This window comes from Colobus angolensis, unplaced genomic scaffold (genome assembly GCF_000951035.1).
Source record: "Colobus angolensis palliatus isolate OR3802 unplaced genomic scaffold, Cang.pa_1.0 Scaffold276, whole genome shotgun sequence".
Classification (NCBI taxonomy): domain Eukaryota; kingdom Metazoa; phylum Chordata; class Mammalia; order Primates; family Cercopithecidae; genus Colobus; species Colobus angolensis.
This window is the reverse complement of record NW_012115999.1, coordinates 952192-965293: the sequence shown is the minus strand read 5'-3', so window position 1 is coordinate 965293 and position 13102 is coordinate 952192. Positions and strand designations below refer to the sequence as shown.

The following is a 13102-nucleotide window of genomic DNA, read 5'->3' as shown; positions in this document are numbered from 1 at the left end:
TTATAGCAATTTTGCAGAAAACATAACAATGGCAAGGAAACATTTTAGATTAATCCAGAAATAGCTAAGAGTCCTAGTATAGAATTGCTTATGAAAAACAGCAACTGTGCCAATAAGTGTGGAGCACCCGATGTGATCATCAACTTCCTGATCTGAATTGTCAACTTATTTCTTTCAGAGTCCAAGATGGAATCGATTTGTACAAAATAAAAGGCCCTAACTAAAGCACTTTGTGTCCGTGCTGCCAAATACACTGCTTCATCTGAATTCAGTTAGCATAATCTCTATCCCCACCCTTTCTTCATTTAAAAAAGGAGGTCAGCAGGTGCAATGGAGTTCAATTTTATAAATATTTTCCCAGGATAATACTCAATGAAAGGATAATAGCCTTATCTCTGATGGTATTCTGGGACACAGGCCAGTACTAAATAGATCCTGTACTAAATAGATTAAAGGAAAAAGATCTTTACAATGTGTTAGTAATAATAATCATAAGAAACCTTATACTGCTTCCTGCTCAAAGGGTTGATGAACAGAGAAGCCTCAATGAAGAACATTAAAACAATTCAGTAATGGCAAACATTTTACAACTGTTTTTCTTTTCATGTTCATTAGCTAAGCATTTTCAGTGAACATTCTGAAGGTAGTTTTTTTTTTTTTTTTTTAAACAGTGAACGTATAAAAAATACTTAGCACAAGAAGTTTGGATTTAACCAGTAGGACAAAGTTTTCCTTCTAATGCAAAAGCAGGTAAAAATTATACATGAGTAATGAAAAGTAGAAAACTAAGAACAAAAGCTTATCTAAAGCACACCAGAGGCAATCCATGCAACTCAGCCGATGTTATTCAAAGACTATCAAAATGAGTAATCTTAGGAACCTAACTTTAGTGTATAAACATTTATCATGGCAAACGGTTACTATGGCCCGCAGAATGTTTAACTACTATAATTTTTTCAAATGCTGTATAATAGTCAATTATTTAGTCTGAATTTATTATTCTTTAGCTCAATAACAGCTATATCAACTCCCCTAAGAGGTACGTTTCCATCACCACACTCCAAATATTACAGATGAAAAAAAGTAATACTTCCAAGGCCTTCAATGCAATCACTGGCAAATTTAGAAGTGGAATTCTTTGCCCTTAGGTTGCCTTGTTTCTTTTTTGCCTTTCTTATTCTTCATATTTGGTTAGTTTTTCATTAACTTCTTGGGCCAAAAACCTTCGTTTTTCCGGCCCCTTCAAAAAAACATCTTTGGAGAAAAATTAGTTCCACCATGTACCTTCTGACTTTATATTTTCTGTCCTGGTTAATGGTTCCACCATCCGTGAAACATACAAGTTATTGACATCTTTTTTATCTACTGTTTTCCTATACCATTCAAGAGATACCACATCCTGAGCATTAGACCTTCTTATGTTATCTCAGACCTTCATGATCTCCTACTGTGTCAGTTAAAATACTGTAAAGTGTTTCTCATCTCCATTCTGCATATAACCATCAGAATGATCTTTGTACAAAACAGACTAGTCATATCACACCCCTATCCTCAGGATGAAGTCCAAATATCCTGGATTCAAGGTCCTCCTAAAGCAGGTCTCTACCTAAAACTCCAGACTCATCTCAACATAATAAACTACATACAATCAATGCTTGCCGTTTAACAAGCTTCCAGGTTTTCACACACACCACTCCCTCTGCTTGCGCTGTCCTTTCCCAGCTAGCACTGGAGTGTTAACGTCTGAGCAGCATTTCTACACACTACTCAAACTTCATCTCTTCTGTCAAGCCTTCTCTGACCCACCCAACAAAGCTATTTACTGCTTAGCTCTGTGATAAAACAGCGCATATTCTTTTGTAACTTTTTGTTTGTATATCATTTCTATTTTTACAATGCAAACTCTTTGAGAACTCAAACCTTATGCCTTTGAAATGTTTGGAACCTATATTTCCTGGTATATAGATGTCATCCAAAAGCCTTCTGTTGAATAAAACAGGTATCCTGAGTGGAGAAAAAATGAAGTAACTGTTTTTAATCTCTTATATTTTGGTGTTATATGTTATATACAATGTTCGAATGCGTTTCACCATTTGCTACAAATATACGATCTAAAACAACATTCCTCAATCTTGGTATTATGACATTTTGTGCTGGACAATTCTTGGTTGTAGGGGGTTATCCTGTGCATTGCAAGATGTTGAGCAACATCCCTGGCCTCTATCCACAAGATTCCAGTAGCCTCCTCCTAAGCTCTCACCCAGTGTGACAGCCAAAAACGTCTCTAGACATTGCCAATTATCTTTGAGGAGGCAAAAGCCTCCTCAAAGCTGTGAACCAATAGTTTAAAACATCACATTATTTGAAAATAAGATACAAAATAAAGAGTTTCTATGCTGGGGGTTAATTTTTCTTGCTTTAAAATTTTGTTTAATTTACCACCACAATGATATTTATAGGATCGATTAAAATTAAGGAAAAATATTCCTTAAAACATGATTTAAATATTTGCAACTAATAGAAAAGAAAGTCTCTCAATGCAGAACAGTTTTTACTATGAAAGATTTCCATTGCCTTGTGCTGTCTAATGAATTTAACCTCTTTTTCACTAATTAAGAAACACTATTTATATGCTGGGAGAATGGAAGATAATTTTCCAATTTTAATTCCTAGTAACCCATGAAAAGTATGGACATATTTGTAATTCCCAGGAAGCATCCACCTACAGAAATTAGCCAGGTAAGAATGTGGCATCATCTGTCAACCACTGTTGGCACATACTAGGCATACATAATAAATATTTGCTAAGTGAATTAATTTTGAACATCTATGTACGAGACTTCTACTAGGTGTTGTGGAGGATAAGGAGAATTCTGACTCAACTATACTGCAAACTCCTTCAATGTGGGGACTGTACTTTGTATCTCTGATGCATGCTTAATGGGCACTAAGTATTTGTTGAATGAAAGAATTCATTTAAACTGCAGTATCAAATGTAAGGATTTTCCTTCTTTTTAAACAACCAAGCATCCTTGCTGATCTCTGACTTGGAGGCAATTAATTCAGTTGCTAGAGTTGATCATTTTATTCATTTATAAATGATATCAAGTCAAATCTTTTGACTTACTGTGCCAAAAAGAAAACATAATTACTCTGGGGTTTAAGTTTTATTGATACTGACTGGCAAGAAAAAGGGTAATATACTGATCATCTATTGATACTGACTCTAAACTACTAACCAGATAACAATAATCAAAAAGACTTATTAGTATTCACAATTAGCATTATCTGAATGGACCACATAATCTGTTAAAGTTTTTAATGGCTAAACAGTAATCATTAAGAAAACTCCAAGCTTCATGGCTCTACTCAAAATGTGAACATGGTCTCAAGGGCAGGTTATAAAAGCTCTCAAATTTTTTTCAAAATATAGTACATTGAAGAAGCACTAGTAAATGGGAGTGCTTTTTCCACATACTATAAATGGGAGGCAAACAAAACGAAAATAAGATTTCTGCCAGACTTTACTACTGTGTTAGGGAAGATAAAGTATGTATTATAAAACAGTTTGATAAGAATAATGGAAAATGTAATAAAAATTCCATGTGAACTATTAGCACTGAGAACCTATAGTCAACTCCTAACTTACAGATTATGTTCATTTCTATTTATTTATGTATTTATTTTTTAGAGACAAGGATCTTACTATGTTGCCCAGGCTGGCCTTGAACTCCCGAACTCAAGTGATCCTCCTGCTTTGGCCTCTCAGTAGGCTGGGAATACAGGCATGTATCACCTCACTCGGAAGATTGTGCTCATTTCTAAACTGCCATTTAGAATTTAGACAGCAAGTGCAAAAATCAAAACAATACGCAAAGCATCTGGTGCAGTCCATGGCATACAATAGCTACCAATAAATGGTATGTTGAAACAAAACCCAGGGCTTAAGTCTGGTGTTTCTATTCCGATTCAGATGCCCATGCTGAACAATGGGGACAGTGCAGTGAAGTGAAGGGTCGTCTATGGACCAGAGGTGCTGGGTCAGAATTAAAGGGGGGAGAGAGACAGGAGAAGAACTGTCTGAGCAGGCATTGTCTTCCCCTTCCCTTCACCACCTGTCTTGCGAGATGCATTGGTATCTTCACCACCTGTCTTGGTATGGCTGGGTTGAGATGAAAGCTGAAGGAGGGAGATTCTTCTCTCCCACTATAATGTACATAGTTCCCTCTGATCCATGGGAATACATTCCAAGACCCCTCGGTGGATGCCCGAAGCTGTGGATAGTACCAAACCCTCTATATACTATGTCTTTGCGGTCTGGTAACTGATAGGGCTACTAAGAGACTAAGTAGTGGGTAGCATACACAGTGTGGATATGCTGGACAAAGGGATGATTCATGTCTGGGTGGGATGGGGCAGGTCCGTGCAAGATTTCATCATGATACTAAGCAAAGTGCACAATGTAAAACTTATGAATTGCTTATTTTTGGAATTTTCCATGAAATATTTTCAGACTGCAATTGACCATGGGTAACTGAAATCGAACAGTAAAACTACGGATAAGGGAGAACTACTGTAGCGTTATTTGAATTTTCAAAAATAATGGTAATAAGGAGGAAAGTAGCCTGTTCATCAGACTGAAGACAGGGAAAGTGAAAGTAAGATGGAATTCATGCCCTGCTGAAAATAAGAACTCAGATAAGAGCATTCACCAGATGGTTTCAGTTTTCTCTGTAGGGCATACGTTTAGGAAAGAGGACAAACAAGAGGGCTTAAGAGAAGAGATATGAATAATCACTTGGATAGTATTATAAGGGAGATAAATGAGTTATTTAGAGATGAATAAAAAGAACTGATTTCACAGAAATACTGGTTAGATTGGAGAACAATTTACCTGCTGGAGTCAACTCACACAGATAACAGAATTGAGGATCAAGTTTTCTGTGAGAACGAGAAATTATTAAGTGGCAATAGAGGAGAACAGGAAATCCAGCCCATCATTTTTTCAAAAAACATTTATGGATATCTACTTATCTACTATGGGAGCCTCTATATTAGGGCCTGGATATTCCCAGATGAAAAGAGCAGGAGCTTGCCCCTAGGAAATTCATACACAACTGCAAGAAGTTTGATACTGAGTCCTTATGGTATTTGGCAACTTCAATTCTTTAAAGGCAATTTTTAAACTGTTTTCTTCTCTAGCATTATATATTTGTAATATTTGTGTTATATGAATTATGAACCATAAAAATAAATGCACATTTGTACCCCTACCACCCAACTCATGCACTAGCATTCACAGTTCTTTTATCATTATTATTTTTATTTTTATTATTTTTCTTTTTTTTTTTTGAGACAAAGTTTTGCTCTTGTTGCCCAGGTTGGAGTGCAGTGGCATGATCTCAGCTCACTGCAACCTTCACCTCCCAGGTTCAAGTAATTCTCCTGTCTTAGCCTCCCGAGTAGCTGGGATTACAGGCACCTGCCACCACGCTCGGCTAATTTTTGTATTTTTAGTAGAGATGAGGTTTCACCATGTTGGCCAGGCTGGTCTCAAACTCCTGACCTCAGGTGATCCACCCACCTTGGCCACCCAAAGTGCTGGGATTATAGGTGTGAGCCATGTGCCCAGCCAGCACTCACATTTTTATATTTGTCTGCCTGCCTTTCAAAGCTCTGTGTAATATGACAGCATCTCCACAATACCAATCTAATTTCCAGCTATTTCTTCCAAACTCTCTATTGTAGTCATACTTGACAGGGGCATTCCACAAACTCTAAGTGCCCAAGAAAATATCTTCTTTTTCTTGTTTAAAAGAAACAAAGATTTGAGGAAATAATTTATTTGCCTATTAAATACATTTCTTACAACCACCACCATAGGAACCAAGAACTTCTTCCCCTTTAATTTCTAGAGGTAATAAAATTTCATGTGAATGGATGGTTGTAAGTGCTAAAAAGTACTTTCAAATGTTGTCATGGAAACTTAAAATTCTTTGAAAAGGATTTATATTATCTTCTCATTCTAGTAAGAAACATGTTATATTGCCTTGCATCTTAAAATAAGGTATAAAATTAGCACTTAAACTGTTACTACCTCAAACAGGACTCCTTTTTCATGAACTTAATAAAAATTATGATAAAATAAAGACAACATAAAATTACTATCGTAATCATTTGTAAGTGTACAGTTCAGTGACATTAAGTACATTCAAACTGTTGTGCAAGAATCACCACCATCCATCTCCAGAACTCTCTTCATCTTACAAAACTAAAACTCTTCACCCATTAGACAATATCCCCATTCCACTCTCCCTGCCACCCTGGCAACTATCATTCTACTTTCTGTCTATATAAATTTGACTACTCCAGGGTGGAATCATACAGTATTTGTCCTTCTGTGACTGGCTTACCTCACCTCGCATAATGTCCTCAAGGTTCATCCACGCTATAGCATGTGTCGGAATTTATTTTCCTATTTCTTATTGTGGTAAAAAAAATGCATAACATATAATTGACTGTCTTAACCATTTTTCAGTGTACAGTACAGCACTATTAACTATATGCATATTGTGGTGCAAAAGATTTTTAGAACTTTTTCATCTTGTAAATCTGAAACTCTAGTCATTGAACCACAACTCCCTTTCTCCCCCTCCTTCAGCTCCTGGCAACCACACTTCTACTTTTCGTTTCATGTAAGTGGAATTATGCAGTCTTTTTCTTTTACGACTGACTTATTTGACTTATCATAGTGTCCTCAATTTTCACACAAGTTGAAGCATATGACATTTCTTTCCTCCTTTTTTAAGGCTAAAATAATATTCCATTGTATGTATACAGCGCATTTTCTTTGTTTTTGTTTGTTTTTGAGGTTTTTTGAGACAGGGTCTCACTCTGTCACCCAGGCTAGACTGCAGTGGCATGATCTTGGCTCACTGCAATCTCCTGGGCTCAAGAGATCCTCCTGCCTCAGCCTCCTGAGTAGCTGGGACTACAAGTGCGTGACACCATGCCTAGGCAATTTCATTTTTTGTAGAGATGAGACCTCACTACGTTGCACAGGCTGGTCTTGAACTCCTGAACTCAAGTGCTCCTCCTGCCTCAGTTTCCCAAAGTTCTGGGACTACAGGTGTGAGCCACCACGACTGGTAGTTCACCATATTTTCTCCAACCATTTATCGGTCTACAGACACTAGGTTGCTTCCACCTCTTGGCTATTGTGAATAATGCTACAATGAACATGATTGTGCAAATATCTCTTCAAGATCCTCTTTTGTTTTTTTTGTTTGTTTGTTTGTTTGTTTTTTGAGAGACAGAGTCTTGCTCTGTCGCCCAGGCTGGAGTGCAGTGGCTGGATCTCAGCTCACTGCAACCTCCGCCTCCCGGGTTCACGCCATTCTCCTGCCTCAGCCTCCCGAGTAGCTGGGACCACAGGCGCCGGCCACCTCGCCCAGCTAATTTTTTGTATTCTTAGTAGAGACGGGGTTTCACCGTGTTAGCTAGGATGGTCTCGATCTCCTGACCTCATGATCCGCCCGTCTCGGCCTCCCAAAGTGCTGGGATTAACTGCGCCCGGCCCAAGATCCTCTTTTCAATTCTTTTGGATATATTCTCAGAAGTGGGACTGCTCTATCATATGCTAATTTTATCTTTAATTTTTTGAGGAACCTACATACTATTTTCCATAGCAGCTGCACTGTTTAGCCAGGATGGTCTCGATCTCCTGACCTCATGATCCGCCCGTCTCGGCCTCCCAAAGTGCTGGGATTACAGGCTTGAGCCACTGCGCCCGGCCCAAGATCCTCTTTTCAATTCTTTTGGATATATTCTCAGAAGTGGGACTGCTGTATCATATGCTAATTTTATCTTTAATTTTTTGAGGAACCTACATACTATTTTCCATAGCAGCTGCACTGTTTCACATTCCCATCAATGGTATACGAAGGTTCCAATTCTCTACATCCTCATGAACACTTGTGTGATTTTAGGTGTGTTTTTTTATAGTAGCTCTTCAGATAGTCTAGATATTAACTCCTTACCAGATATCTGATTTATAAGTATCTTCTACGGGTTGACTTTTCACTTCTGTTGATTTTTATCCCTTGATGTACAGTTTTCAATTGTGACATAATCCAATTTATGTATTTTTTTTCTTTTGTTGCCTGTGCTTTTGGTGCAATTTGGTGCCATCCAATAAACTATTGCCAAATGCATTGCCATGTAGCTTTCCCCTACATTTTCTTCTAAGAGTTTCTGCAGTTTTAGCTCTTACATTTAGGCTCTTTCATGGACTTTACACTATCCCCTCTTACTGACTTGAAAATTTCCCACTTAAGTTTGAATTATATATTAAAGACATTCCTCTCTGAAATTAACGATTGAGGTTTATATATTTGAGGCTAAAGGGTCTGTGTATTTTCTAACAGAAATATACTGTAACAACATGCAGACATAGATTCTAATACAAATTACTTGCTACTCTTGAATCAACTTGCACCTCAAACGATAGAAAAGATAACTGAATGGCCAGGTGTGTGGCTCATACCTGTAATCCCAGCACTTTGAGAGGCCAAGGAGGGAGGATTACTTAAGGCTAGGAGTTTGACACCAGCCTGGATAACATGGTGATACTTCATTGCCACATAAAGTAAAAAAATTATCTGGGCATGGTGACACATGCCTGTAGTCCCAGTTGCTCAGGAGGCTGAAGCAGGAGAACCACTTGAGCCCAGAAGTACAAGGCTGCAGTGAACCATGATTGTGCCACTGTACTATAGCCCAGACTACTGCACTTTAGTCTGTCTTTTAAACAAGAAGAAAAAGAAAAAAACCAGATAACTTACAAAGACAAAAGAAGGAAAAATAATGCAAAAGCAGAGAAATAATTCTCTCAGTGACAAGGGTAATATTGGAATTAAATCTTACCAGGTCTAGTTTTAAGTTACCAATTCAAACAACAGCATAGGTTCTTTTGAGAAATTCAGAAATTTCAAGTTAGGGTTGCTACTCAAATAAGGTATTTAGGCCCCTATACCAAAGGCTCTCTCTCTGATATAATTTTATAGCTCTTCTATTTGCCTGTTAAAATTTTGTCTTCTCTATCCTCCACCATTGTATTTCTTGATGCTGTCATTTTTTATGGCTACCTTATTGACTTATTATTCATACAGCTGGCACAAAACCCCAATGGTACCTTTGTAGCTAGGCACCAATTTAAGAAGTCTGTTTTCTGAAATAATGTTTATTCATTAATAAATCTTGAGCACCTACTTTGTGCAAGACACAGTGAGAAATACAAAGCTGTAAAACCCACCAGGAGGGTCTTCTTAACTAAACCTGAATAGGCCACAGTCAGTATTATATTCACTTAAAAGAATACCAGCCTGGAAACAAAGCATACCAGCAGGGGAGCATGGGGCATTTCTCCTCCAGGGAACATCTCAGCAGGCCACACAGCTAGCTCTCTTCTAGCCCTCCAGATGGCAGCTCAGGTTCAAGGGACCAAGACTCACAACCAGTGGGTTTGAGAAGATATGTTGGAAGATAGTTCGAGACTAGATCATAGCTTTGAATGATAGTATAAGACATATAGGCTTTTATTTTTTACTATGGATGCTTTCTTTAGCATTGATTGAAGCTCTAGGAATATTAACACGGCAGCAGTACATAAGAGAGCTAAAACTAGAGAGAAACTGGAGGCAGAAAGACTATTACATTCCATTAGTGGAATAATAATATTAATAATTATAATGATAATAGCAGCAGCCAATAATTTTTCTTAGCAACTTAATATTTGCCAGATACTGTTCTAAGCATTGTTCATGTATCAAGTCCTCATAACAATCCTATGAAGTATAATAGGTATGAATATTGTCCCTATTTCATAGATGTGGAAACGGAGGCAAGGAGAAGTCAAGTACTTTGCCCAGGGTCTCACAGCCAGTGAGTGGTAGGAGCAACATTTGAACCCAAACAATCGGACTCCGGAGCGTATACTTTTAACCACTCAACCACACCACTTGTCAGAGTATACTCACATTGTCTAAAATTCTGGAAAAACCCTTAAGGAAGGGCTGCCCTCTCCCTAAGAAACCTTATAATGATGAGGCTGGTAGTTCTGGTAAGAGGCTCAGCAACAATACATGTGGGGATACCATATGGTAATAAAAAATGAGATCGTGAAGAGCGGTTGGCACTTCTTTATTCAAGTGCCTACCAAGTATTCGGTATTCTTCATATATCATCTTACTTAATCTTCATAACAACGTATGAGGGAGTATTATTTTTAATCTACATTTTTTCAGATGAGGAAATCTAGGCTCAGAGAACTTTTACCCTTTACCCTTATTACAGAGGCAGTCAGTGACAGTCAGCACTGGAATCCAGACCCAAATCAACCCACGTTATCCTATGCTGAGGGCATGGAACAACGGAACAGGGATACTGCCAGCCTGGAAGGCTGCAGTCCTCCTGCCTTCAGAAGGCTAGCATCCCCAACAGGAAGACACTGGAGCCATGCTAGTGTGTGCAGAGTTATGGTTCCAGGCTGCCTGTCCACCCAGTCAGAAGTTGTACCCACTGGATACTTGGGTCGGTCCTTGTTCCAAGGAACCAGCACCAGCCTGTGGATCTGGGCAGGACCCAGGCAGCTCTGAGGATTCCTACACACAAAATACAAGCATGAAACCTCAAAGAAATTCAAAAACAGGGGCCTTTACAAAGGGTGGTTAAAAAAACGATTCTCAGAAAAGAATTGAGGCAAGCTGGCCGTGCGCGGTGGCTCAAGCCTATAATCCCAGCACTTTGGGAGGCCGAGACAGGCGGATCATGAGGTCAGGAGATCGAAATCATCCTGGCTAACACGGTGAAACCCCGTCTCTACTAAAAAATACGAAACACTATCCGGGCGAGGTGGCGGGCGCCTGTAGTCCCAGCTACTCGGGAGGCTGAGGCAGGAGAATGGCGTAAACCTGGGAGGCGGAGCTTGCAGTGAGCTGAGATCCGGCCACTGCACTCCAGCCTGGGCGACAGAGTGAGACTCCGTCTCAAAAAAAAAAAAAAAAGAATTGAGGCAAGCCATGTGGACCTGAGGATGGTACCTACAGATAAAATGCCTCGGAGAACAGAGCTAGATTTCAGGAAACTATGTTAGTTTTCTCAGCTAATTCCCCTATGTTTAGCCTCAAAGTTTCTCACAATTATTTTTAGAAAAAGAGCTATGACAGAACATTAAATTTAAAAAGCAGAACACAAAACTATATACACACCGACTCATTGAAAAAGTACTGATGCTGGAACTTTAATTTCTACTTCTTATTTTTTCTGAACTTTTCGAATTTCCTATAATATGCATATGTTACATTGCTAACCAGGGTTATATATATACACACACACACACACACACATATGTATATATATTATTTCAATATATAAAATTTGTTTCAATTTATATAAATGTGAACTGAAATACTTTTAACCAATCCTTGGGAAGGGGGAACAAGAAACAAATTTTACACAGAGTGGTTTAGTAATTTCCAAACATTCAACAGACTACATCAAAGTCACCTGAGATATTTATTTAAAAAAGACTAACTTCCAGACCACAAAGACCCACTCAGTCAGAATTTTGCTGGGTGGGGCCCAGGAATCTGGAGTTTAACAAGCTCCCTGGGTGACTATAATATTTTTTAGCAAGGAAGTCCAAAATTACTTCAATTATCTAAGGTTCCTTGATAATTTATTTAACACTAGGGCAAATTTATATTTAACAAAGAGAACAAGGTGATAGGACATAGATTTGGATGGCCTAATGTCTCACCATTCATCTCTGCAAACTTCTGAACATCACTCAGAGTTTTCAGTTCTTGCCTTGGACATGCTGCTACACACAGTGCTACAGACTTAATCTTCCGGTTTATCAAGTCCAGATTGCATGGATCCAAAAAGAATACATACCTAAAGCATGGAGAAAAAACTGAGATATTATTTCACAAAACACATTGTGGGTCACTGCATATTTGACTAAGCCTAGAGCAAAGAACATCTATTCCACATTCCTCCACAATAAAAATCTCATCATAAATACATTTTTAAAAAATTGCTTATAAACAGACTAACAGTGAGAATAGGGGAATTGTAGGATTCATAATTATCATGATCTATTTTTCTAATATTTAAATGTTTGTATTGTACATATGCATATTTTATAATCAGAAATCATCTATTTTAGTTTTCTTCAAATCATTAATTTTTTATTTTGTCAAACCTGTACCAAAAAAATTATTGGAATATCATAATACTGCTATATAATATAGCATGAATTGCAGTTTATATATAAACTGTAAACTTTAGTTAATAAATATAATTCATTCATTATATATAATTCATATAAACAATTATATAATTCCAAAAATGAATATATACTATAGATATCAATGAATATACACAACTGAATACATAAAGTTAAATGGAGACTAGAGGGAAATACACCAACATTTCAACTACAGTCGTCTCTGGGTATTAAAATAAAGTGATTTTTAATTTATTTTACCTTTAATAATCCGCATCTTCTAGAAAGAATGCCAATTACTTTTGAGCTGATATAATTGTGGTAAATATTGTTTATTAATAGTTAAATACTGTCCATTACAGATAGACAAAATAATCCCCAAATCTGAAATTATACCCTTTAAGTTCTGTATACTTGTATTTTAGGAAAGGGAAGATTAATTAGAAAGCATACTGAAGCATGTATTTTTAATGTTATAAAGTAGATGAGATGATAAAGATTGTAGATGTTAACATTTGCTCAAAGAGAAAATAAGGGCTAAACATTCTCAACTGAGATAAGCTAAGTGCAATAATACGGATCAAGGAAGGGAGTACAAGAAGGAATGCTTCCACCTAAAATGAATCTCCAGCCAGGGTTCAATTCCACTGAGTTCATAGGAAGTTTTATAAAATCATGCATCTGTCAATAGCCTTTCACATGGTTAAACTCTATTGCTATGCAAAATGTGGTTTCGGCCGGGCGCGGTGGCTCAAGCCTGTAATCCCAGCACTTTGGGAGGCCGAGACGGGTGGATCACGAGGTCAGGAGATC

The 13102-nt window shown here is 37.7% G+C and overlaps 1 protein-coding gene across 1 annotated transcript in view; it reads right to left on the bottom strand.

The window, feature by feature from the left end:
- The window catches only part of SLC44A1 (solute carrier family 44 (choline transporter), member 1), a 98925-nt gene that overhangs the window by 43785 nt on the left and 42038 nt on the right, over positions 1–13102 (bottom strand). The window contains exon 4 of the mRNA XM_011948236.1: positions 11819–11955. Coding sequence (XP_011803626.1) covers positions 11819–11955 — 137 coding nt within the window. The remainder of the gene's footprint in view (positions 1–11818; positions 11956–13102) is intronic.